The sequence below is a fragment of the Podarcis pityusensis genome, assembly GCF_964106645.2.
Source record: "Podarcis pityusensis genome assembly, chromosome: 9".
Taxonomy (NCBI): domain Eukaryota; kingdom Metazoa; phylum Chordata; class Lepidosauria; order Squamata; family Lacertidae; genus Podarcis; species Podarcis pityusensis.
In genome coordinates this window covers 5,654,800-5,678,738 of record NC_138034.1, presented here as the reverse complement: position 1 = coordinate 5,678,738, position 23,939 = coordinate 5,654,800, and the positions used below count along the sequence as shown (strand labels likewise).

The 23,939-nt window shown below is 45.4% G+C and overlaps 1 protein-coding gene across 8 annotated transcripts; it reads right to left on the bottom strand.

Annotated features, from left to right (window-relative positions):
* Positions 1–25: 25 nt before the first annotated feature.
* On the bottom strand, positions 26–22,296 carry FOXM1 (forkhead box M1). 8 transcript variants are annotated; one of them, XM_081019933.1, is made up of 10 exons: positions 22,063–22,296; positions 18,218–18,362; positions 15,105–15,664; positions 12,907–13,055; positions 11,220–11,420; positions 8,430–8,558; positions 6,323–6,367; positions 5,294–5,372; positions 4,226–4,395; positions 26–2,678 (listed from the first exon to the last, which is right to left on the bottom strand). In XM_081019933.1, the coding sequence occupies exons 3-10, from the start codon at positions 15,616–15,618 to the stop codon at positions 1,608–1,610; spliced, it is 2,358 nt and encodes a 785-aa protein (XP_080876059.1). In that variant the 5' UTR covers positions 15,619–15,664; positions 18,218–18,362; positions 22,063–22,296; the 3' UTR covers positions 26–1,607. The 8 variants fall into 8 exon arrangements, with proteins under 8 accessions (XP_080876059.1, XP_080876061.1, XP_080876058.1 ...); XM_081019935.1 differs by lacking the exon at positions 22,063–22,296 and adding an exon at positions 21,928–21,945; XM_081019932.1 differs by lacking the exon at positions 22,063–22,296 and adding an exon at positions 19,727–19,836.
* Positions 22,297–23,939: the final 1,643 nt, after the last annotated feature.

The following is a 23,939-nucleotide window of genomic DNA, read 5'->3' as shown; positions in this document are numbered from 1 at the left end:
TGAGGAAACACACTGCTCAGAATCACACTTTCTACTCTGGCTTTATTGCATAGGTTGTTAGAAGAAACACAAACACAGACTGTGGCTGAAGTACTTCTATGCAGGGGTTATTGATTCATTTATTTTTTAAGGCCAGACTATTCAGTGCATAAGACAAATCACATTTCACACAATTGCTTTCTTTTCTTTTCACCCATAATATATAAGAGAAGGGAAACAAGGTTTTAAAATGTGTATTTGAAGTTTGATCTCCTGCTTAAAAGTGCTCCCTTTCCCCAAATGAAGATTACGGGATCAATTTTTGAAGCTCTTCCCCATTTCTCTAATTGCTGAAGGTTACATCAAGTGCTCAAGTTGGGAAGCTAAGTGGTGCCTGCGTTGGATCTGGTTTGGCTCTCCAGATGTTGCTGGACCCCCATCACCCCTCACTTTTGGCCCTGCTGGGGCTGATGAAAGCTGGGTCCAACAACAGTCAGAGAGCCCCACTTTAGCCAACCATTCTAAAACTTTGAACAGCATGTCCCCATAAAGGAAGCAGCATCTGACCTGGTTTGACTACAGTGGCAGGCATTCCTACATGGTAGTGGCCATGTTTTTCCCAACCCTGCTTGCATGAATCACTACTCGAAAGTGGTACCTGTCAGTGTGGCTGTGCTAAGTTAGAAGTTACTTTTGCCCTACTGGGAGGATTTTAGAGCATCTAAGCCGTGCAACTGCTCTGCTGGGCATTTAAGCACCAGGTGTTTCAGGAAAAGTGACATCAGCAGTGACAGTGAGATGTAAAACCCAGCAGCTCCAAATCCCACCCGAGCATATTTATAAGTTGTCTCTATGGCAATCAAAATCTCCCTTTTCTGATTGATTGGAGACATTTAAGTCTGCTGGTGTATGAATTCTGAATATGGTTGCCAATGTATTTTTTTCCTGGCCCTACTCCTGGTCCTTTAACAGGAGCCTGGAATAAAAAGTTGCGCAGCTAAAGCTTTCTCTTCACATGGACATAGAAATGGGAAATGCTTTGGCTGCTAAATTCCTTCATGCTAGGTTCCTATTAAAGGCACAAAACAAAGAATAGTTATTTGTTATAGTTATTTCCATAAGTGGAAATAAGTGACCAAAGGCCACATAGGATTGCATTTAATGTGTAGTGTAACAGAAAACTTTTGGCAGATGCATCTCTTTTATTTACAAACAGAACCAGCTGATGTTCCCTCTGCAGTTATTAAACATATTAAACATACAAGAATCTCATCTTTTGCATTTAGTCACCATCTTTATACTTTAAAAGGCACTAAAATATACAAATATATACAAAGGCCAACATATGTACATTAGATGCTCTATCAAATGGGAGGGCTATTAAAAGGGATTTTCACTATGTTTTGTAAGTAACAGACTTAGATGTCATTGATTGTCCAGTGGATTGGCTCTGTCCAATCAATAGCAATATCCATTAGGACTCCAAGCAGCTTCTGGATCATTCTATGACCAGCTATATGATAGGATCATCCTAATGTGATAACAGCTTGGGAGTCAGTTAAAAAACAACCCACCAACTGCGTCCCTTGGTGGTTTGCACTAAACCAGAATCTATAAACAAAATGTGGTCATTTCAGTTCAGGAATTAACTGTGACCAACTGAGATCAGTACCCAAGTTGTCATCCTCAAGGCCAGGAAAACTGACATCTAGTAGGATTTTGCTCAAACTGTCGTTCATGGTGTCCAGGACTAGGCCTTCCAAGAATGAATGGTTTTCAGGAAGAGCAGAGGCCTGAAGCTCTGGGGATGATTGTTTGCTAGTTGCAGGAGAGCTGGTCAAGGGCCCAGAGACCATGTCATTGGTTTCTGCATTTAGGAGTGGCAGCTGTGGAGAATCACATAACGATGGCCTTAAGGGAGTGCTGCCAAGTCCCAGGATGTCCAAGTTCCCCTGAAGGGATATTAATGAGGTTGGAGAGGTTCTCACAGGACTGCAAAGCAGATCACTAGTTTCCTTGACAAAAGGTGCCAATCTCCAGGGGTCAGTAGTTGCCAGGAATGGTGCTGGGGTGGTTATGGGGGCTTTACTAGGTACGGAAGAAATGGGCAGCTTGCAGAACATCTCTTTTATTGCAGATTTAAAAGGAATGACTTCTCCCTGAGAGCAACTAAACTGAGATGTACTTTCCAGAGGATGAGTATCCGTTGCAAAGGGAGGGTCATTTCCCACCGTGCATGACTCTGACCTACTGGTGGGTTGCAGGAGGAGGACTGGTTCTTCAGAGGAAGGCAGGGCTAAGTGCTGTTTCCTTCTGGATCTGCCCATTTCTTGCCTCTCTTGTCTCTTTATAACCAGTGTGTCCAACTTGCTCTGGGATGGTGACTTGAGAGCTGTAAATGGTCTCTTCTGCTTTGCAGGTGGGGCTGGAAGGACTATGTCTGGTGGTTCACCCAGTTGCTCTGGCTCTACCTTTGTAGACACTGTGGGGAGGAACTGAGGGGCCCATGTGTTGGAATGAAAGTTGTCACTCTCCTCTTTTATATGCAGGGCTGCGGCGAATGATTCTTTGCTGATCCAACAGGCGTCCTGCTTTATGGACTGCTGGGATGTAAATGGAGATAACTCTCCATCACAAGTCTCCTCCTTGATGGGGATGGGAGCTGGGAGCAGGGTTGGCTCTTCACTGGACGGCAACACCTGCAATAGGAAGACAGAATGAGAGACAGTAAAGTATATTTGACAGCAAGATATTGATAAAAAAAAACCTCACAAAACAAGGAAGTAACAGAAAAGTTAAGGACATTACAATAAGATACAGATGTGTGTGCGTGTGTGTCTTGATGGGTGCTCCGCTTAATATCATTTAACCATTTGTAACGAGCTTTCCACAAATGTTCACTGTGAGGAGAAATCTCTTCCTGGCAATTGACATATGAAGATGAGGGCAAAGCAAGAGGTTGCTCTGTCTCTCTTAGTATTGGGGAGCAGTGTCACTCTCATCCCCTGAAACACTCCAGTACTTGGGGGACCACATGCCAGAAGCAGGTATAGCCAAAAGGTTCAACAACATCTGGAGGGTCAAATCTTCCCTGTCCCTCGGTTACACAAGCAGCACACATTCAACAGGATCAGCTGTGAAAGAAATGCTGCCTTTTACCCCCAAGTCCAATCAGCCCTCGTGGGCAGCTGGTAGCTGGAAGCTAGTCAGCTCCTTATTTAAAGCTCTCTGAATCCTGTAGGACTTGTTCAGAGCACTGTGGAACTCCCTCCTCAGACAGGTTCCATTTTAATCCTTTAGGCCCAAAAATTCATCCTTTTCTTTCAAGCTTTTAATTGTATTTGGGATCCCTATATGCTGGCTTTAGGTTTTCAATTCTATCTGGGAGTAAGTCCCCTGAACCCAATGGGACTGCCTTTTGAGTAGATAACGCATACGGTTGTGCAGTAAATGTATTTTATTTTTTATTCGTTACTAATTAAATTTGTATATCACCCTTCATCCAAAGATCCCAGGGTGGTTCACAACAGAAAAATACAAAATGGGAATGCAAAATACAACTGTTTTTTGCTCCTCTTCTTCTACTGGTGTATACTGGTAATTAATTTGTTTTGTAAGCTGCTTTGAGAGCTTTTAAAACCATTTAAATAATTTCATAATTTTGGAGGGCTTCTTTATGAGTCATTGAAGCGGTTTTAATGTATTGCTTTTATTTTCTGCTATGCCTTTTTGGTTCTCAATCTTTTTTAGGTTGCTTAAAGATGTGATGTATAGTATACAATAAGTGACGCATACATCTGATGATGATAGTTACAGGTAGGTAGCCGTGTTGGTCTGCCATAGACTACAGCAGACCAACACGGCTATCTACCTGCAACTAGAACTATGGAAGGCACCACATTGAGCCGCATGAAATGGAAGTCCATCAACAAGCTATCTGAAGAAGTGTGCATGCACACAAAAGCTCATACCAATAACAAACTTAATTGGTCTCTAAGTTGCTACTGGAAGGAATTTTTTTATTTTATCTGATGATGATAATAATGTTTCGGGTGATTGTGGCAATTATACCCAATGAGTGCAATATCCTTTACAAAGCAGCACTATCAAATCAAGGCCTCAGTACAAATGTGGAATGAGGGGAACCACTCTGGAAGTGGGAAATGCCTGCCCTGACAGCCAGGCTGCAAATTTCTTCTCATTCTCAGGCACAAGCATGGAGTTGGGTACTGACATACAGTCTGACCTTTGGAGCAATGCACACGGGTTTGCTGCTCTGCATGGTCTCTGAGGCACCCTGAGATGCAGGAAGAGGCATCTTTGAAGAAGGTTGAAGGATGACGGACTGACTCAAAGGAAAGTGAATTGGAACTAGGTAGGAGTTGACACGTGGCAGCAAGGGCTTCATTTTTCGGCCTAGGAAGGAAAAAAGAGGTCTTAGCCCAGTATCTATAAAAGGTACTTCCTCAATTTTAATTGATCAGCCACCAGAGCCTTCCCAGTTTTGTACTGGGAAATCTCTGCTTTCATCTCAGTTGCATCAGTGTCCTCCTTCGATTCAAAACTGCACACAAGAGTAATTCCTTGCTGCTTTTCTGGGAATGGAAGCACTAGACTGACTATTGTGAGTATTCTACTGACAACTTGTGGCTTGGGAAGTAGATCACTACTTTATGGTTTATGGTTGTACATAGACCTTTTATTTCAAACCTGGGAATTTTTCAGTGTCTTCACATACACGGAAAGTCCCAGTCCTTAGCCAGTTAGTGGAGTTTGTATTATACCCAGACAGACGCAGGGGAAGAAGCTTGGAAAGATCTTGAATAATGAAGCTGCCTTCTGTAGAGTTAACCCAGGATCCTGCCAGATCAGTGCTACTCTGACGGGCAACAGAGGCCTTTTCCTGTACTTCTTTAAGTGGAGAAGTAAGCATTGAACCTGGGACTGTCTGCAAGTAAGCTTACGTGCTCTCATGTAGCAGGTACTGCCAGGTATTGCTGAGTGCCTGGAGGCTCTTCTGCGGGGCTGCAGTTTCACACAGGCGTTCACCCCCAGGCTAAGAATTCTGCCTGTCCCTTACGGAGGACTGACATTTACCCCCTGAACTTTGCTTTGCTGGTCTCTGCTTCCTGCCTTGCTTTGCCTTTTCCGTTACAGCCCTCCAGCCCTCACATGCACACCAGGTGAATACCTCCAACATGTGTAGAAAACGCCCTTGTCACAGTTCCCATTAAATCCACTGTTGGGGTTTCGTTAGGGAGAAGAATTTTGCCACTTTCTTTGAGATTGGTAGAGATGTAGAGTATACACTCACGTGCAGCCTGTGGCTCATTTTTACGACCACTAGTGCCTCTCATACTCTTCTGTAGATCTGGAATGTGCCGTTTTTGCTGCTACATTAGTTTTAGATTAAGAGAGACAAGAAAACAAAAGTTAGAGAAGCTGCAATTGCCCAACCGCTTTGTATGGATCCGGAGGGCAGTGCTGAACTAATATAAGAAATTTAACTGCCACAGAGCTATGGGGCAATATGTGTCACCTCCTGCTGCAAGCAGACACCCTTGTCTTTGCTGACTGTCACCCCACAAACCCCATAGAGCCTGACAGAGGTGGCACAACAGAACTCCTTCCACAGCTGTCCTTCAGGCAGGAAGGGGGGTGGAGAGAAAAAGGAGCTGAGTTTGATAACTCTCACTGCCTGAAGAAATAAAGATAAAAAGATTAATTGTGCAGTGTGTTTCGTTCTACCCAAGTTCAACATGCTTGAGCACAATGGCAGAAGAAAAGGAGCAGCAGCAAGCAGAGACAGCGCCACTCGATACACGGAGTCAGTCAAACTAGCTATTTGCAAGATTATCATCACATGGAAAAGAGCTTTTAGTTTCAGTCCTATCAGCATTGTTGGCTGCTGTCAGGATGCAAGCGATGATGCCCTCCACTCACCCCCCCATTGTGCTCTCTCTCACCGTGTTCTAGAAATATATATTAAGAGGCTTCATTTGCTCCTTTAAACCAAGCATTACAACAGAAATAATCTAAAAATGCACTTGCAGGTTTTTGGGGTTTTTTTGAATGTACTGAAAACCCACCATTTGACCAAATATTTGCTTGTTCCCCCAAATTAATAGGCGGTGAATAAACTTAAGTATCCACTCATCGGTCCGAGTAGCATGACTGTAGGTAGCCAAGGCGGCCCCTGCATTTTCCACACACTTGAAGGAGGCACAGAAGGGGAAGCTGCAGGAGGATCTCAGCTCTGACTAGTAAAGCAACCTCTATACATCTGCAGGCACCGAAAGAGGGAAGAAAGAAACCCAAGCCCAACCAGGAGGGAAGGTCTTACTGATTCCAAGAGCCCGGGTGATGCTGGTGACTGCACATCCAGTGGCTGGTGGTGGCCAAGTATACAAAAGGAATGAAAAGGAAATTGTCAGCTAAACCGGAGAACAAAGGAACATTTGGGCACAGCAGACAGTACAGAACAATCTGTGAGTCCTCAGTGAGAAAGTATGCTGAAAGTTTTGTACAATACCAAACGCTTCCAGAGCTTCCAATGATCAGAAGGTTAGCCCTGGTTTGAGGCTAGATTGGGGGAGAACAAGGAGCAGGCACTTTTCAACAAAAACTTTTAAAATAACCAGGCCAAACCACAAAGCGGGTTTCCAGGTTCATGCAACCCTCCGCCCCCAAACACAACTTTCTCTTAGCAAGGAAAGAAGTGTGGGTTGTCCATAGCAATCCATGGAGAAATGCAAAAATGGAAAAAATTAGCCCCTTTTCTTCCTTAGGGTCTTGGAGTGTGTGTTATTTTTAAATTTTTGCCAACCTTTATACACACAAGCCATTTGCATATACAAGGCACTGGAGTGCAAGGCTTCGATATGCAAATATGCTGTGGATTTGGCTTAGAAGAAACCTGAGACATATTTTGTACAGAGGGAATCCAAATCTCTGCCTAACCTCCAGCCTGAAGCATTAACAGGCTGCCTCTCTGTCAGCCAAGCCCTTTACAAACTGCAATGGCAGGTAACGATCTGGATTTGACATTTTTTGAACATTTGTGAAAAACAAATTTTTCAGATGAATGCCTTTTGCTTGAGGGTAGACATACTGCTACCCATTGACTACTATGTTAATATATCGGATTTCTCCATTAATTCCTAGGAGCAGTTTTCATCCCAATGTTTAAAAATGACTTCTCAATGGCGACCAGGAATTCATGTGTCTAGACTAGAGGTGGGGACCATAGAATCATGGCAGAGTTGGAAGGGACCCAAAGGATCACCTGGTCCTATCCTGCAATGCAGGAATCACAGCTAAAGAATTCCAGACAGATGGCCATCCAAGCTGTTTAAAAACCTTCAATAAAGGAGTCCACTACCTTCCAAGGTAGTCAGTTCCACTGTCATACAGCTCTGTCAGATAGTTCTCCTGCACACATTCTACCTTGTCATTATCCTTCTTAAATTGTGGTGCCCAGAACTGGTTGAAGTATTCCAGGTGGGGTCTGACCAAGGCAGAATAGAGTGGGACTCTTCCTTCCCTTGATCTGGACACTAGACTTCTGTTGATACAGCCTAGAACAGCATTAGCTCTTTGCTGCTGCATCATGCTGTTGAGTCATGTTAAGCTTGTGGATCCTTTTCACATGTACCACTGCAAACCAGTTGTCCCTGATCTTATACTTGTGCATCTGGTTCTTCCTGCCTAAGTGCAGAACCTTTCATTTGTCCTATTGAAATTCATGTTGTTACTTTTGGCTCAGCTCTCCAATCTGTTATCCTGATTCTGTCTTCCGCAGCATTAGCTACCCCTCCCAGTTTGGTGTCATCTGCTAATTTGATAAACATCCCTTCAATTCCTTAATCCAACTTGTATATAAAGACAGAGAACAACAACAGGCTCAGGACAGAACCCTGTGGCACCCCATTTGTCACTTTTTTCCACTTTTTTCCAACATTAGTGAGCACTCTTGGGGTTCGGTCAGTCAACCAGCTACAATTCCACCTAACAATAATCTTCTGCAGCCCAAATTTTACCAGCTTCTCTGCAAGAATTTCATGGAGGACTTGTGTCAAAAGGCTTACTGAAATCAAAGTATGTTAGTTCCACATCCTGTGGCCCTCTGGATACTCCTGGACTACAATTCCCATCATCCCTAACCATTGGCTATGGGAGTTGAAGTCCAGCAACATTTGGAGGGCCACATGTTCCCCACACTTATCTAGACAATGAGATAGCATTCTTTAACCCTTTTAAAAGGTTTATAGCCACACCAGTACTTAAGACTTTCCTTTCTGTGAATTCAAGTGATCCATTTCCCTTCTAATACCAAACCTAGGTGATCGAATGCTCATCAGCATGTCTTCACCTGCCTCCTCAGAATGGAAATAGCCAGGTGCTTGAGAAATTGGTAGGGCAATCTCCTTTTCTGCATGAAAGGTACTCACTTTGAACACTTGGTCCAGTGTCAAATAGCGGTTGGCTTCAGGGTGAATGGTCCAGAATGAGATTTTGCCATTGGCAGATGTCTCTCGAACAAACATGTCATGAAGAGAAAGATTGTGCCTTATAGAGTTCTGGATGGGAAAGGAGAAATGCTTGCTGTTTTTTGTTATCAGTGGATTCTTCAGATAAAATCTTGATAATTCACAAAGACCTTGGCTTTGAATCCTCTGTATGCCCCTGCCATATTCCCCACTTTAACCCCCTAGGGCTTCCTCTTCCCACCCCATGCAACTGCTGAGATCACTTTTCACCTTTCCAACCCGATTTTGCAAGCCGCTTCTCTTCTGTAGCCCTACTTTGCACCCATTTTCACCTTTACCCCCATGTCCATGACTCCTCCTCCCTTTGTGCAAGCTCCTTTGTACACAAACCAGCCCTATGGTAACCTGATGCATCTTGCTCCTCCCACACATTGTAACTACTAAGCACCCTTTTTGCCTTCTGCTCAATTTTGAAGTGACCAGCCCATTATTCTTCAGACCATTTCATGCCCCTGCTTCCATCTTCACTCCCATTCCTCCCTCTTTGCTCCCATATTTTCATCTTCACTCCCCTTTTCCATTCACCCTCCTTACTTTTCTCAACTCTCCCTTGCACCGATCACTCCCCATTTCCATTCCTTATCCTCTCCCCTCTGGCGCAGCCCCATCTGCCCACACTCCCCAATGCTGATAATCTGTTACTGTACCTTTAAGACGAATGGCTTCTTAAGAGCAAGCCTCTGAGTTGGCTTGTTCAGTGAGAGAAGATTAAATTCAGTTGGTGGATGTTGTGTTTATATGGAACTTTGCTCGTTAATAAAGTATCTCTTCTAAATTACTGTATTGGATCTGGAACTGGTACCAGGAGTGAAATACATTATGTGAAGGTACTGTGAAATATTTGAGGGCTCTGTATCTTTTATCTCTCTTGCACAAGGCAGTTGAGCAGCAGGGCAAAGTTTAAAAGAGCCCTCGTTTTCCGTTCAGTGCTTCTCCCTCCTTGCTTTATTCAGACAAGAAGTCTGAGTAAAGTTGAGAACTATTTCATTTAAGGTAGCATCTGGTGATACGGGGGTTCTGTTTGTGGTGATTATTATGTGGCGACTTCTTTGTATAGGCAAACAGATGCTTGGTTTTGGAGTCAGGAACTGATGAGCATGCATGTCTGAACCAGGAGATTTTGCTTGCCAATTTAAGTAAACTGTTTTGTGGTTCACTTCATATTCTGAATTCACTTCCATGGCCCCAAGGCCAGTTAATACTTATAGTCATCACTTCACGGCTGCAGTACAAATGGATGTTTTCCATATAAATGTGAACAATCCATCAGAAGTCAAGCAGCACATATAATATGCTTCAGTAAAGTCGCTTCACACAAACCACTGGACCCACAAATGCTAAATGATCAAGTGATGCACACTGATGTGTGGCTTTCTTACATGCAATTGCATGGAGTTGCTTCCACAATAATTTAGAACAGCGTAACACAGATGGCAGGTATATACACTCTCTCCCCCAGGAATTTGTGGGCAAGGCATTGTAAATATACAGTATGGCAAGAGACCATAAATGAGTGACTATAACCTCACATGCATACTAAAAACGCCAGGCTCATCAAGATTGTTAATTTCTGCAATAATGCAACTCCACAAAGGGTTCACATCAATGCCTGTTCATATCAAACTGCTTTTCATCCTCGTTTTATTAGCTATATGCATATGCATATGTTTGTGTGTGTGTGCGCGCGCGCTGCAATTCTGCACAGGTATCAGGAAAGCACAGAAAGTGAAATAAATTGTACAGCAAAACTTCCTGAGAACCTCAATTTTCTTAAAAACGAAACAAGAAAAAATACACAACCACAGGTTTGTAGCATTTCTGGCTGAAAAGATGTTCACCCACTTTGAAGGATAATACCTGCAGAAATCTCAGAAGCACAGGTGTGGAATAGGAGTGCATAGCTCCTTACCCCTCCTTGTGAAAGTAAACTCAAGGAATTATTCACAATATGGACCTATAACAAAACACTGCAGTGCAGACTGCTCCTTTTCAATGCTTCCATTAGTTGGCAAGTTCCCCCTTCTGTTCTACCTGCCTTTGTCTTCCCCTTGACCTCACAGTCAGCATTACATGGCTACTGAGAAACTCCCCCCCCCCCCCCCGCCGCCGCCTGTAGTCCTCCCCCAATGTTTTTTGTACAGTGGTACCTCTACTTACGGATGCGATCCGTTCCGGGGTGCCTTTCGCACCCCGAAAAGTCCATAAGTAGAGCGCCGCTTCTGCGTGTGATGCAATTGAGCGCTCCTGCGCATGTGCGAAGCGCGCAGAACACTTCTGCGTGTGTGGCGAAACCTGGAAGTATAAACTTCCGGGTTTGCCGCATTTGCAACCTGAAAATCCGCAACATGAACCTAACACAACTAGAGGTATGACTGTACTTCTCCAAACCTTGGGGTGTTCCCAAGCCTGCTACAGACTGAACATAAGAAACAGGGGGAATCCTATTCAAAACAAGAAAAACAGAATTATGCAAAAGCAGATGAATTATGTTAATGTGCTTAATTTCTATGGTTAACGTAAGTTGCAGGATTCTGCTTTTCTTGGAACAGCATTTTAATTTTTTTCCTGCAGAATACACATAGCCCTGGTAACATTTGCACCTGAAGGGAGAAAACTGATAGTTGTTTGCGTAATGCACTTTCTCCCCTCGCTTTTCCTCATGCAAGCTTTACAGGTCACAGTGTTTGTTACCTTCCAGCCGGGCTTGGCTACATGCTTGAAATAAGGGAAATGATCCTCAATCCAGGTGTAGATATCTTTCAGCATCATGCGCTTCTTCTCAGTGCTGTTGATGGCAAACTGGATCATGGCCATATAGGAGTAGGGGGGACGTTCAGAGAAGGACTCCTGCCATGAGGTCGTAGAGGAAGATGCTGCAGAACCTTCCTCGGCCTGACAAGAAGACAATATGAAGGGTGCAGGGCCTGTAGAATGTTAGTTATATGAAGAGCGTCTGGATTTTGATGTACCAAACAGTGAACCTCTGAATAGGTTAGGGTTAGCCATTTTAATGGGCAAATATTTAAAGTCCACAGGGCTGCTTCCCTGCTTGCCAACCCCCACTCGTGAAGCCCTCACCTGCTCCTCAGAGAGAGGAAACCTTTTTGGCTCCATGAGTGAGATCTTTACTTTGATCGGCCCTCTTGGCCAAATCTGACAGCTGGGTGGGGCTAAAACAATGGGAGTGGGCAGGGGATACCAGCCCTGCCTGAATCAGGAGCGGGCTTGGATGGAATCCTAGCAAACTGAGCAGGATTAAACCTCCATTCATCAAAGGATAAGCAGGGGTGAAATCCTGCTCAGTCTGACTGTGAACCCATGGTCTTCCTGTGCATCTCGCCCAGACAACGCTTCTGCCTCAGGAGCAGGGAGGTGCAGAGTGGTGGCAGAACAGGACGGTTTTAGGGAAGCTGCCCCAGCCTGCTCTAATAGTTCTTCTGCAAATTGTCTGGGCTGCCCACCTGCATGCATTTCCCTAGTCCTCTTCTCTTCTCAAGGTCCATTAGCAAAGCATTTCACAGAAGTCTGTTGCAATACTGTAATTCGCAGGCCTACCTGTGACCGCCAGCCAAACTGCAGCATGGCAACGGTCTTCCCTTCTTATGCTATGTACGGTTAATTTAGCAGAAACATAACATTGAGGCTTACATTAGGAAAACCCAGGTTTCCTTACTGTGTTTGTGAAACTACATAGTCTGTGTGCTGCAGTGAGCAGAATGTGGGACATGAGTCAGGTTTAAATTCCTCCCAAGCAACAAAGCTGTTCACCGCATGACCCTGCACCAGCTGTTCTCTCCCTGGTGAACGTCAAGGTGGGATTGCAATGTAATAATTGCAATCCATTATTATTTATAGCATTATGCAAATATGAATTAAAGCAACCCATACGCTGGGAACACGTAGCCTGCCATTGCTATCAGGTGAAAGAAAGGTGCACTTAAGAATGACGGTTCCCATCTAACCAAGGACATTTCATGGAACATTTGGCACCATAAATATAAATATCTGCAGTGTTCAGCCAGTTTGCAGTGAGCCTCCTTGCCCATACAGGGTTGCAGTTACCAATCCAGAGATCTCCTCTGCACATTAAATTGTGAAGTGCCTGAAGATAAAAAGTCAACAGCAGCCTATCCCACACTAGAAGCACTGCTGGTCCTTCTGTCTACCTCCTTCCTTCCCTCCCTCTCCTGCTCACTACAGTGGGTAGAAGGGGGCAGACCAACACTGGGAAATCAAGAGATGAGAGGAGTCTCTGCAGCCTGGTCTCACGAGAGTGCAGGTACAAGAGGAGTCTCTGAATTGCAGTCTGGCCCTATGCACAGACACCTGGCTCGGCTTCTCTTTCCTTGGCTGTTATTTGGCTGCACACCTTGCTTACCTTAATAGCTTTCTGCTTGGGGGTCTGGTTCTCCTTCTCTGTTTCCTTTTTCACACTGCAAGGGCTCAGTCCACTAGAGCTCATATTGCCCAGCCACTGAATGTTAGTCAGACTGTTGTCCAAGACACTGCTTGTTGTCTCCGCACTGCCTAGATAAATACAAACTCTTAAGTTCTCATTCTGTAGTCCTAGATTCCCAAAAGAAGGCTTCAAGCTTGTGCCTTAAGCAGACAGAGTTCAGAGTTTTAAGTAGAGAGAGAGGCCCACAATGGAGTTTGGGCAGCAGCACTTGAAATAAACTGAACTTCACATACTGTCGCTGCTCAATCCCATGCACAGTTATGGTTGCCAACATGTTATTGGTCCTGCTTCTGTGCCTTGAAGTACAGTCTGACAGACAGAAATTTAAGAATGTAGATATTATCGTTGAAGGAGAACAGTCAATCTCGGTTGTCGAACATAATCCGTACTGGAAGACCATTCAACTTCTGAAACGTTCAGCAACTGAGGCGCAGCTTCCGACTGGTTGCAAGAGCTTCTTGCACTCAAGCAGAAGCTGCGTTGGACATCTGGGTTCCGAAAAACGTTCGAAAACCAGAACATTTACTTCCGGGTTTTCAGTGTTTGGGAGCCGAAACATTCGAAAATGGAGCCGCTTGAGAACCATGGTTTGACTATACTAGATTCTATTCCCATTATTATATGTTGTAATTCCTGGAATGCAAGGGGTTGGACTAGATGAGCCTTGGGGTCCCCTCCAACTCTATAATTCTATGGTGCTATGATTTTACCAGTCTTTTATGAATCTTTAGTAAAAGACAATATATAATTTAAAGATTGGAAACTGACATCCACAGATTTAAACCATAAGCTCCCCCACTTTTGCTCTGTTATCCTTAAGGCTGCCTCGTCCCTTGCCTGGAAAGATTTGTTCTAGTTTCACCACAATTTTTCCTGCCTACCACATTCAAAGTAGCAGAATTGTGACCTCCTCCATTTCCTATACTCATTCCATAGACATGCCCCTGTCTTTGCTCTGAACCCGATGCAAAGAAATCCATTTCCCCAGCAGGGGAAATGTAACAAACACCTTCCCCTGTACCTCTGCCTTTCCTACCCAGGCTGTCACAGCAGATTATATAGTACATGGTGCAAAGCACCATTCGGTCACAGCCTGCTGTCATTTTCATATTAAAAGGTAAAGGGACCCCTGACCATTAGGTCCAGTCGTGGCCGACTCGGGGGTTGCGGCGCTCATCTCACTTTACTGGCCGAGGGAGCCAGCGTACAGTCATGTGGCCAGCATGACTAAGCCGCTTCTGGCAAACCAGAGCAGCGCATGGAAACGCCGTTTACCTTCCCACCGGAGTGGTACCTATTTATCTACTTGCACTTTGACATGCTTTCGAACTGCTAGGTTGGCAGGAGCAGGGACCGAGCAACAGGAGCTCACCCCGTCACGGGGATTCAAACCGCCGACCTTCTGATCGGCAAGTCCTAGGCTCTGTGGTTTAACCCACAGCGCCACCCGTGTCCCTTACCCTAACCCTTATTACTCACACATAAAGACACTTCCACTTTAATTGCCAATTACAGGGTACATTGAATGGGGCTATATATCTCTGGCCTCATGCTCTGCACACTTGCCACTCTCAAGCGGCAACTTCAGAGATGGGAGACTATGAGGAAAGTGCACTTTGCACACAAAAAGAGAACGTTGTACAGAATAGCAATCTGTTGTGAGGACAGGCTAACGCCTCTCTGCTTAGAACAGGTTCCCTGCTTCAAGACTCCAGGGCACAAGCACCCAACAGCACCCTCCATTCCCACCAACCTGGGGCTCCAGGACAGAGCACTGCACACAGGCAGGTAAGGGAACGGATAATACCTGGTACACTTTCCACCACCACCCTCTTTGCCATTTTGGAATAGTGTATTTTGCACCAACTCCTCTCTCCTGAAAGCAGTGCTTTTGGGGTTAAAAAAGAGGTGCTAGTACTCGCATCTTGATATATGCGTTGTTGGTGCCAGCACAAAAGAGGTGATGGTACGCCATACTGGTGAGTAGACCCAAAATGCACTGCCTAAAAGCCACCCTTCCCCACCCCCGAATAGACCCTGTCCCTCCCCCCACCAACTAGCAGCAGTCAATCAAAGAGAGGGCTGCCCCATGTGTCATAAGAAAAAGAACTACATACTGTTTTCTTCCGGTTCTCGTCCATCCATAGACAGCAACTCTTCCATTAATGCAGAGTTTTGCCCAATGTACTTTTCATCCTCTCCTGCCTTGTCGTGGGCAGTGCTGTGCTCCTCATCAGATTTGAAAAGATTCTTGAACTCTCTTCTCTCCATTCTAGGAGAGCCGCTACTGATGAGAATAAATTTGCTAGGCCCATTACTGCCAGATTCTTTCCCCTTGGCTGTTAGAGCATCAATGATACTTTGGACATCTGTGTTAGCAGGAATAGCTACCACCTGGGCATCTGACAAGGTCGGGTGGTCTATTATCTTAATCCCCCCCACAGGGACTTCTCGATTTCCGGGTTCCGTTTTGTTTGTGCCGTGCTCCTTAGGCTTTGCTTCTTCCTGCTTAGGAGACCCAACATTCTGGCCACTTGGCTCATCTCCTGCTAAGGTGCTCGCCGCATCGCTATGTGGGAAAGACAGCTTCCGTCTCTTGAGAATCAGGGGCCTGTGAGGGCTGCTCTTCATCCTTGACCTGTGCAGTCAATCTCCATTGAGGACAGAATGAAGGAACCTGAAAAACACAAAGAACAACATTTCTGTCCAGTTATGAGAACATGTGACAAATTGCGAGGGAGTGTCTTGAAATCAGCTGCTAGGTTTCCTGCAATATGCTTTTTTAATGAATGAATGGTCTTCTACAGTAGGAATCTTCAACCTTTTCAAACCTTGGGTCCACATTTAACCCAAACATGTTTTTGAGGATCCATTTCTTGATATTGTGCCCCACCTTGAACCAGTGGGTCCCGCCCCGCTACTCTACCTCAGGATCAAATAGTAAATGCAGTAAACACAGTAAATGCAGGTATGCAAAATAAGAGCTGATTAATGATACATATGCAACATCAAAGCTTCAGAAACAGTACATCTCTGAATATCATTTTATGGGGAGCAACACAAAGGCTACTGCCTCCCAGGCCCTGTTGGTGGCTTCCTAAAAGCATATGGTTTGCCACTGTTGTTATGCATGGACTGGGTTGCCTATGGTCTGTTAGCTAGATCAGGCAAGGAAAGTTTTCTAAACTGGAGTTTAGAACTGGATTCCCCTCTCCCTTTGGGAACATTAATGTGCTAGAAATGACCAGCCCAGATATGAACAGTCAGGCAGCTACTAACTTTTCATTTGGGCCAGTAACTTTTGTGGTTTGTGTGCAAGGCTTAGCAAAATTAAGGAAATAAAGAAATTAAAGCTCAGAATAAGACTTTAATTTCCTTATTCTTGGAGGGAATGTGCTATCAGGCTTTCTCATTACCATAAAAAATATGCTGCTAGCTATAAAAGTTTGGATGGGATGTGAGCAAATAAACTGCAGCTGAATTCAGAAAAGATGGAGTTAAAGTTAGTGGGTAATTCAAAGGACTGGGCAGGTGGCATTCTGTTCTGGATGGAGTGGCACTCAAAGCTTGAAGGTGCTGTTTGATCTGGCATGAATTGCTTTCCACCCTGTCGGACTAGTACATCAAGTGCAATTCCTCCTGGACAGCCTAGAGGGCCCCGTCTGCCTGCCCTCCTGAGGTCCCAGACCTAAGGAAAAGCAAGCGGCAAAGAGCAGGAGATGGGCCTTGGAAGCGCTGGTTCAGTTACACCCAAGTGCCTGACACTTTTGTCTTTGAGCACTAAGATTTTAATCCTATTGCCAATGTGTTTTTACTGCTCTACTACAGTGGTGCCTTGCAAGACGAAAAGAATTCGTTCCGTGAGTCTTTTCGTCTTGCGATGTTTTTCGTCTTGCGAAGCACGGTCTGTCGCAACTGCGCCTCTTCAAGCGGCTTTAAAAAAAGACATTTTCGTCTTGCGAAGCAAGCCTATAGGGAAATTCGTCTAGCGAAGCAACGCAAAAACGGAAAACCCTTTCGTCTAGCGAGTTTTTCGTCTTGCGAGGCATTCGTCTTGCGGGGCACCACTGTATTTTAAACTGTTTCTGAATTGTTTAATTTTGATTTAAAAAAAATAAAAATCTTCAAGCTGCTCTACGTCTGCGAGCACTAATACTGAGGGGTAGGATATCAATCTCATATCTAACTTATTAACTAACTAAGAGAAGACTCCCTGGAAAAGACCCTGATGTTGGGAAAGATGGAGGGCACAAGGAGAAGGGGACAACAGATGACGAGATGGTTGGATAGTGTTCTCGAAGCTACCAGCATGAGTTGGACCAAACTGCGGGAGGCAGTGGAAGACAGGAGTGCCTGGCGTGCTCTGGTCCAGGGGGTCACGAAGAGTCGGACACGACTAAACAACTAAACAACAAGATATTTTCATGATGAACTCCCAGCGTGCAGTGTTAGAAATTGGGATAGAAAAGCTAGGAGCCAAATGGCTCCTGGGACCTGGGTTGTGGGCACCAAAACAGAAAGTCTAGTTGCCATTTCTGGGAAGGGTCAGCAACACTTTTTATTTATTATTTTGTTAAGCATGAACTAATATGCAATTCACAAAAGTGACACATTGTTAATATCACACAAATTAAACAAGTATGAATGGAAATTGTTAATACTTGTTTAATTTGGTGTTTACAATAAAAGTACTGGTACCATACTTCAGTTTTCAAAACACTCTACTCTTTATTGTTAAACTCCTTAACATATTGCCTATCCTTAACATATGCTTTGAGGCTTCAAAGCACATACATTTCAGTAATCCTTGAGTGTCAGCCAGGCGCAGAAAATGTCACCCAGACCTTTTGAGGTGCTCACAAATGGATAATTTTTAGGCGAGAAAGTACCTGGCGCCCTGCTAATTTCAAACCCTGCCAGTGTGGTAGGCTCTCACCATTGAGAAGAGGCAAGCACAGAAGCTGGCAAACCTTGATTTTTGCACCATGGGGAGAGAAGGCTCCAGCCTCTTTCCAGATTCAGAAGCTGAAGTCTTTCTTGCCTTCATAATTTTGAGTCTAGATTACTGAAATGTTCTTAATGTAGGGCTACCCTTAATGATAGTTTAGAAGCTTCAACTAGTACAAATGGAGCAGCCCGCCTTCTGATGGGAATGGGTTAGCAAGTGTCTGTTAAACCGGGGGCTCCTGCTTGTATTCTGGGCACAATGCAAGGCACTGGTTATTATTACCTTTAAAGCCATAAATAGACGGGACTAAGAGTTTCATTGATTTTTACTAGTGTATTATCTGAGGTTTTCCCCATTTCCTCCCGTAAGTACTGGAAACAGCTGGCAATGTCCTGGCAACTACTTTTTCCCTGGAAAAAAGCTGATCCTGCAAGGAAACGAGATAAAATCCTTCACAATCCCGGTATTTATTTATTTAAAAATAAATTTCTTAATTTCATTTTGCAGTGTATATAATAAACAAGAACTGTTACAAGCGTCTTGAATGTCTTTGCATTATTCACCCATAAGAGCATTCAGAATATAATGGATGAAAGGAAAATACTTTGTCACACCATACAAATTACAACACCAGAATATACTCTAATCAAGAAGTCCTTTTGTGTTCTTCCTGTCTCATGTAAGATAAAAACTCTTGCTATGCCATGTAAAAAGAATTCGAGTTGTCCCCATTTCATCCCGTAAGTACTGGAAACAGCTGGCAATGGCTTTGCCACTACTTTTTCCCCTGGAAAAAAGCAGATCCTGCAAGGAAATGAGATAAAAACCTTCATAATCCCGGTATCACCCAAAGAAAACTGTATTGGCTGCCTCCATAAGAAGTCTTTGCACCTCAGAACATGGCCAGCTCTTGGTTCATGTAAGGCTTTGGCCAAGCTCATCCTGCTTTGCCAAAATTCACTTCAGAACGCATCCCAAACACTCCTGCAACCATACATACAAAACAAGGGAAGAGGAGCAGTGATGAGCAAACTCTGCCATTACGGTTTCTCCCAAGTTCAGTTTTGAAAACCTCTGCCCCAGAAGAACTGGCGGGGAAAGTCCCACATTGAAATAACAAATAGAGGAAAAGGGGAAACATGTTCCTGAGCTGAAGGACAACCATTTGAGAAAGCACAAGCCATTCTTCAAAAATCTATCCAACTGTCGTTTCTTGAAATCAGAAATCTTTGCTCCCGTGGCTATTCTGGTGAACATAGATGTAACTGATCAGATTTAATGGAGAACAAGAGGGACGTATACATTTGTCTTATCTCCATGGTAAAGTTAAAGGGACCCCTGACCATTAGGTCCAGTCGTGGCCGACTCTGGGGTTGCGGCGCTCATCTCGCTTTACTGGCTGAGGGAGCTGGCGTACAGCTTCCGGGTCATGTGGCCAGCATGACTAAGCCGCTTCTGGCAAACCAGAGCAGCGCACGGAAATGCCATTTACCTTCCCACCGGAGCGGTACCTATTTATCTACTTGCACTTTGACATGCTTTCGAACTGCTAGGTTGGCAGGAGCATGGACCGAGCAACGGGAGCTCACCCCATCGCAGGGATTCAAACCACCGACCTTCTGATCGGCAAGCCCTAGGCACTGTGGTTTAACCCACAGCGCCACCCACGTCCCTATCCCCATGGTAACGAGGCTCAAATGTTCAGGAATAACTAAACTGGAAGGTATTTCCCAAGGGAGCTAGCTCAGCAAGCTGCTAATGTTAGAGTAATTAATAACAACATTCTCTCACCAAATGGAGCACAAAAATAAGATGAACTCATCTCATCAAGGTCCTATGTGACAGACCTGCCCCTCCACAGTCTCCATGTAGCCGTTAACAGAGGCCAACCAGTAGGAATGCCCAACATTCCATGGAGGTTATTATTACTCTCCCTTCGGCATCAAGCACGTAGGAGCTACACAAGCTTTTCCCAGCATCACAATGAGCAGTCTTCAAAATATGGCTAACATTCATCCCTTTAAAAATCTTAGCTATTATAATCACCCCATGTGAAGAACTTGGTAACTTTGTAAACTCTTGTTGCAACTGACATTGATGATTGAGCAAAAGGACTGGGTAGTAATGACCTTCTTTGCCCATCTATTTGTTTACACATGAACAGTTTATTCAAAGTTGCCTATTCATGTAGCTGATCATACAGTCATACCTCGGGTTACAGACGCTTCAGGTTGCGTTTTTTTGGGTTATGGACCCGCCGAAACCCGGAAGTACTGAAACGGGTTACTTCTGGGTTTCGGCGGTCATGCATGCACAGAAGCGCTAAATCGTGCTTTGCGCATGCGCATAAGTGCCAATTCGCAACCTGCACGTGCGCAGACGCGGCGCTGCAGGTTGCGAACGTGCCTCCCGCACGGATCACGTTCGCAGCCTGAGCGTCCACTGTATACATCATTGTCTGAAGTTCATTAGAACATACTTCCAGGTAAGTGTATGTAGAATTGCAAACCCAAAGTGGTGCATTTATTTATTATTTAGTACTAACTCCAGAACTGCTCAAGACTTAGCACTTTCCCCCAGAAGTTCAGCATGGCTGATCAGCCAGAAGGAAAAGGAAAATACTTTTAATATTTATTCTATTTATTATACAAGTGATGCTGATTCTTTCTTTTTTTGGCCAGTTTAAGAGAATGTTAGTTGGTATCCATTTGAGACAATGGAAGCCTGTGCTTTTGGAGGTGAAGTCAAACCATCGGAGAGTTATGGCACATGGTGTGTCTCTAGAGACCAGTATGGGAAAGACTTGTTTTGGATGCAGTTAGGGCAGATGAAGGTGTCTGGTTGTGCTGATGCATGTGTACCATGTAGTCTCTGCCGTAGTGTTTTTTGGACAAATTGCTGTCATTTCCTGCCTTCATGAATACTGGTCCATAAGAAGCACCTCAATCTTGCTTTGCAGAATGGTTGCATTCTTTTATAAGAAAACTGTGGGATAACTAGCCTCATATAACCAACATGCTTAAGTCTAATCAATGCACTAAAGTATTAAAACCACAGAATAAGCTGTCACCCGCTAGGCTTTTCTCACCTTGGAAGGGACTAAGTAATCAAGCCTTTATTCACCTTCAGGCTACCAGAGAAGTTCAAAGTGTGCAAAGGTTTTGAGCTGGTTGCTACAGCTCAGACTGCATGGCTCTTACAAGCCATTATTGTGTTCCTATACCAATAATTTAGGAACTTCCACTATTGCAACTAAATCAGGTTTTACTGCCTGTGAAACATTTTCTGACTGCTGTATGGAAAAGCATATGAACTTGGTCTTTGGAGTTTATAAATAAAACATTATTATCTTACTTTTTTTTCTATGCTAGGGGAAAAGGGGAACTTTAGAAGGAATTTAGAAGGGCATATTTTAAAGGTTTAACAGCTTATACTTCCTTGCTTTGCTGCACATTCTGTGATTTAAAATCTGTGCTGGGGTTCTTGCACCAAAGAGTACTGTACTTGCCCAAACTGGATCTTGACATCTAGGAATTCTCCTGCTTACATACCATTGTTTTCCTTGCCACCAACAAAAACAATAATAAGCAATAATTGCACCTCACTGCTGCTGCCCATAAAACACCCTCATATTCCCAGCCTTGCCCAAGGTGGGGGGGAAATGAAGCAAGGGACAGAGTCAGGCAAAAGCTGGAAATTCAATAGCAATTACTGTACTGTTAAGCTTTTCTCTCTCTTTGTTGTTGTAGGAAAACCATATACTTATATGAAAGGGCTGGTGCTGTGCAGTTTTTATTGTAGTTACTGGTATGTTTTAAACAGATTTTATACGTGTATCTGGTTTTAATTCTATCAGTGTTTAGGGTTTTTTATGATTGGTTTTTCTACGTTTTTAGCAGCTCTTTAGCAGAGAAAAAGGTGGGGTATGAATATAATAATAATAGTAGTAGTAGTAGTAGTAGTAGTAGTAATAGTAACAGTAGCACCACCACCAGCAGCAGCAGCGCCTTTCTGGGGCTCCTTGGCCCCGCGGCCTTCCGGCCGAGGCCCCTCCTGGCCGCGGGGCGAGTTCGCGCAGGACTAGCGCCTTAACTGAAAGCGCCGTTGAGACGCCGAGCTTACGTCACCTTCGGCAGCGCCGCCTCGCTCGCTCGCTCGCTCCCGGCCGGGAATCTCCTCCTCGGGCTTCGCCGCTCGGCTCCGGGGCGGGAGGGGGACCCGCGCTTGGCTCCTGCCGGGGCGGGCGCGCGCGCGTGTCTTTGGCAAGCGCCGCCTGCCTCTTCGGGCCGCGGCCTCTTCGCCCTTCGCCCGGCTCCGCCGCCGCCGCCGCCGCCGCCTTTTCCTTCGTCCCTCCCGGTTGTTTGAATTTGGCGCCCGGAGAGCTCGGTCCGCGTCACGTGACGCGCCGGGACCAATCGGCATCGGGGCAGAAGAAGAGCGGAGAACGTCAGGGTGCCTAGAGCGGGGGCGGGGCTTCGGCGGGCTGTGGGCGGAGACAAGGCCGCGCTCCGGTGCGGGGGCTTCGGGGGATCCCTCCGAGATCGCGGTGCGTCTGGCGGCGCCCAAGCCGGGGGGGGGGACCCTCGGGGAGGGGGCCGCGGCAGGAGCCTCTAGGGAGGCTGCGGGCAACATGCTCAGCGGAAACAAGGAGGGAGAGATCATCAGGGGGTTGGGGCTGGGTGTCCATCAATATGCAGATGACACCCAGCTCTACCTCCCTTTCAAATCAGAACCAGTGAAGGTCCTGTGTGAGTGCCTGGAGGTGGCTAACAGATTGAGGTTGAATCCTGACAAGACAGAAGTTCTGTTCTTGGGGGACAGGGGGCGGGCAGGTGTGGAGGACTCCCTGGTCCTGAATAGGGTAACTGTGCCCCTGAAGGACCAGGTGCGCAGCCTGGGAGTCATTTTGGACTCACAGCTGTCCATGGAGGCGCAGGTCAATTCTGTGTCCAGGGCAGCTGCCTACCAGCTCCATCTGGTACGCAGGATGAGACCCTATCTGACCACGGACTGTCTTGCCAGAGTGGTGCATGCTCTGGTTATCTCCCGCTTGGACTACTGCAATGCGCTCTACGTGGGGCTACCTTTGAAGGTGACACGGAAACTGCAATTAATCCAGAATGCAGCAGCTAGACTGGTGACTGGGAGCGGGCGCCGAGACCATATAACACTGGTCTTGAAAGACTTAAATTGGCTCCCGGTACGTTTCCGAGCACAATTCAAAGTGTTGGTGCTGACCTTTAAAGCTCTAAATGGCCTCGGTCCAGTATACCTTAAGGAGCGTCTCCACCCCCATCGTTCAGCCCAGACACTGAGGTCCAGCTCTGAGGGCCTTCTGGTTGTTCCCTCACTGCGAGAAGCCAAGTTACAGGGAACCAGGCAGAGGGCCTTCTCGGTAGTGGCGCCCGCCCTGTGGAACGCCCTGCCACCAGATGTCAAAAAGAAAAACAACTACCAGACTTTTAGAAGACATCTGAAGGCAGCCCTGTTTAGGGAAGCTTTTAATGTTTAATAGGTTATGGTATTTTAGTGTTTTGTTGGAAGCCGCCCAGAGTGGCTGGGGAAACCCAGCCAGATGGGTGGGGTATAAATAATATATTATTATTATTATTATCAGGGCTGCCAGGGAACCAAGGGGGGCAGATGGGTTGGAGAGGGGCCCCCCCTCAGTTTCTTAAAAGAAAGTTAAGAATCGGGAGCATAGCTGTCAACTTTCCCCTTTTTTTAAGGGAAATTCCCTTATTCCGAATAGGATTCCTCGCAAGAAAAGGGAAAAGTTGACAGCTATGATCAGGAGCGTCAGAAGGCACCCAAGGGAGCGGGGTCCACCGTATTAAAAATAAATTCATTTTTGTGGAGATCGTTGTGGTTGAGCTAGAACACAAAAAGATCTCAAGCAAACAATTGATGGCAGAAGCGCACTGTTTTTCTCTCTGCAGGTCTAGAAGCAGATTGTCCTACTCTAAGGAGTGCCATTCAGTTTTCCCCCGCTGACATCGGGGGA

Excerpts from the sequence above, each read along its gene's own strand:
- FOXM1 (XM_081019933.1), bottom strand. The coding sequence starts at position 15,618 with ATGAAGAGCAGCCCTCACAGGCCCCTGATTCTCAAGAGACGGAAGCTG. Across the intron at positions 5,373-6,322 it reads CACCCGGGCTCTTGGAATCA|CAGCAAAAACGGCACATTCC; the intron begins GTAAGACCTTCC and ends AAACTAATGTAG. Across the intron at positions 2,679-4,225 it reads CCGTGTGCATTGCTCCAAAG|GTGTTGCCGTCCAGTGAAGA; the intron begins GTCAGACTGTAT and ends TTCCTATTGCAG.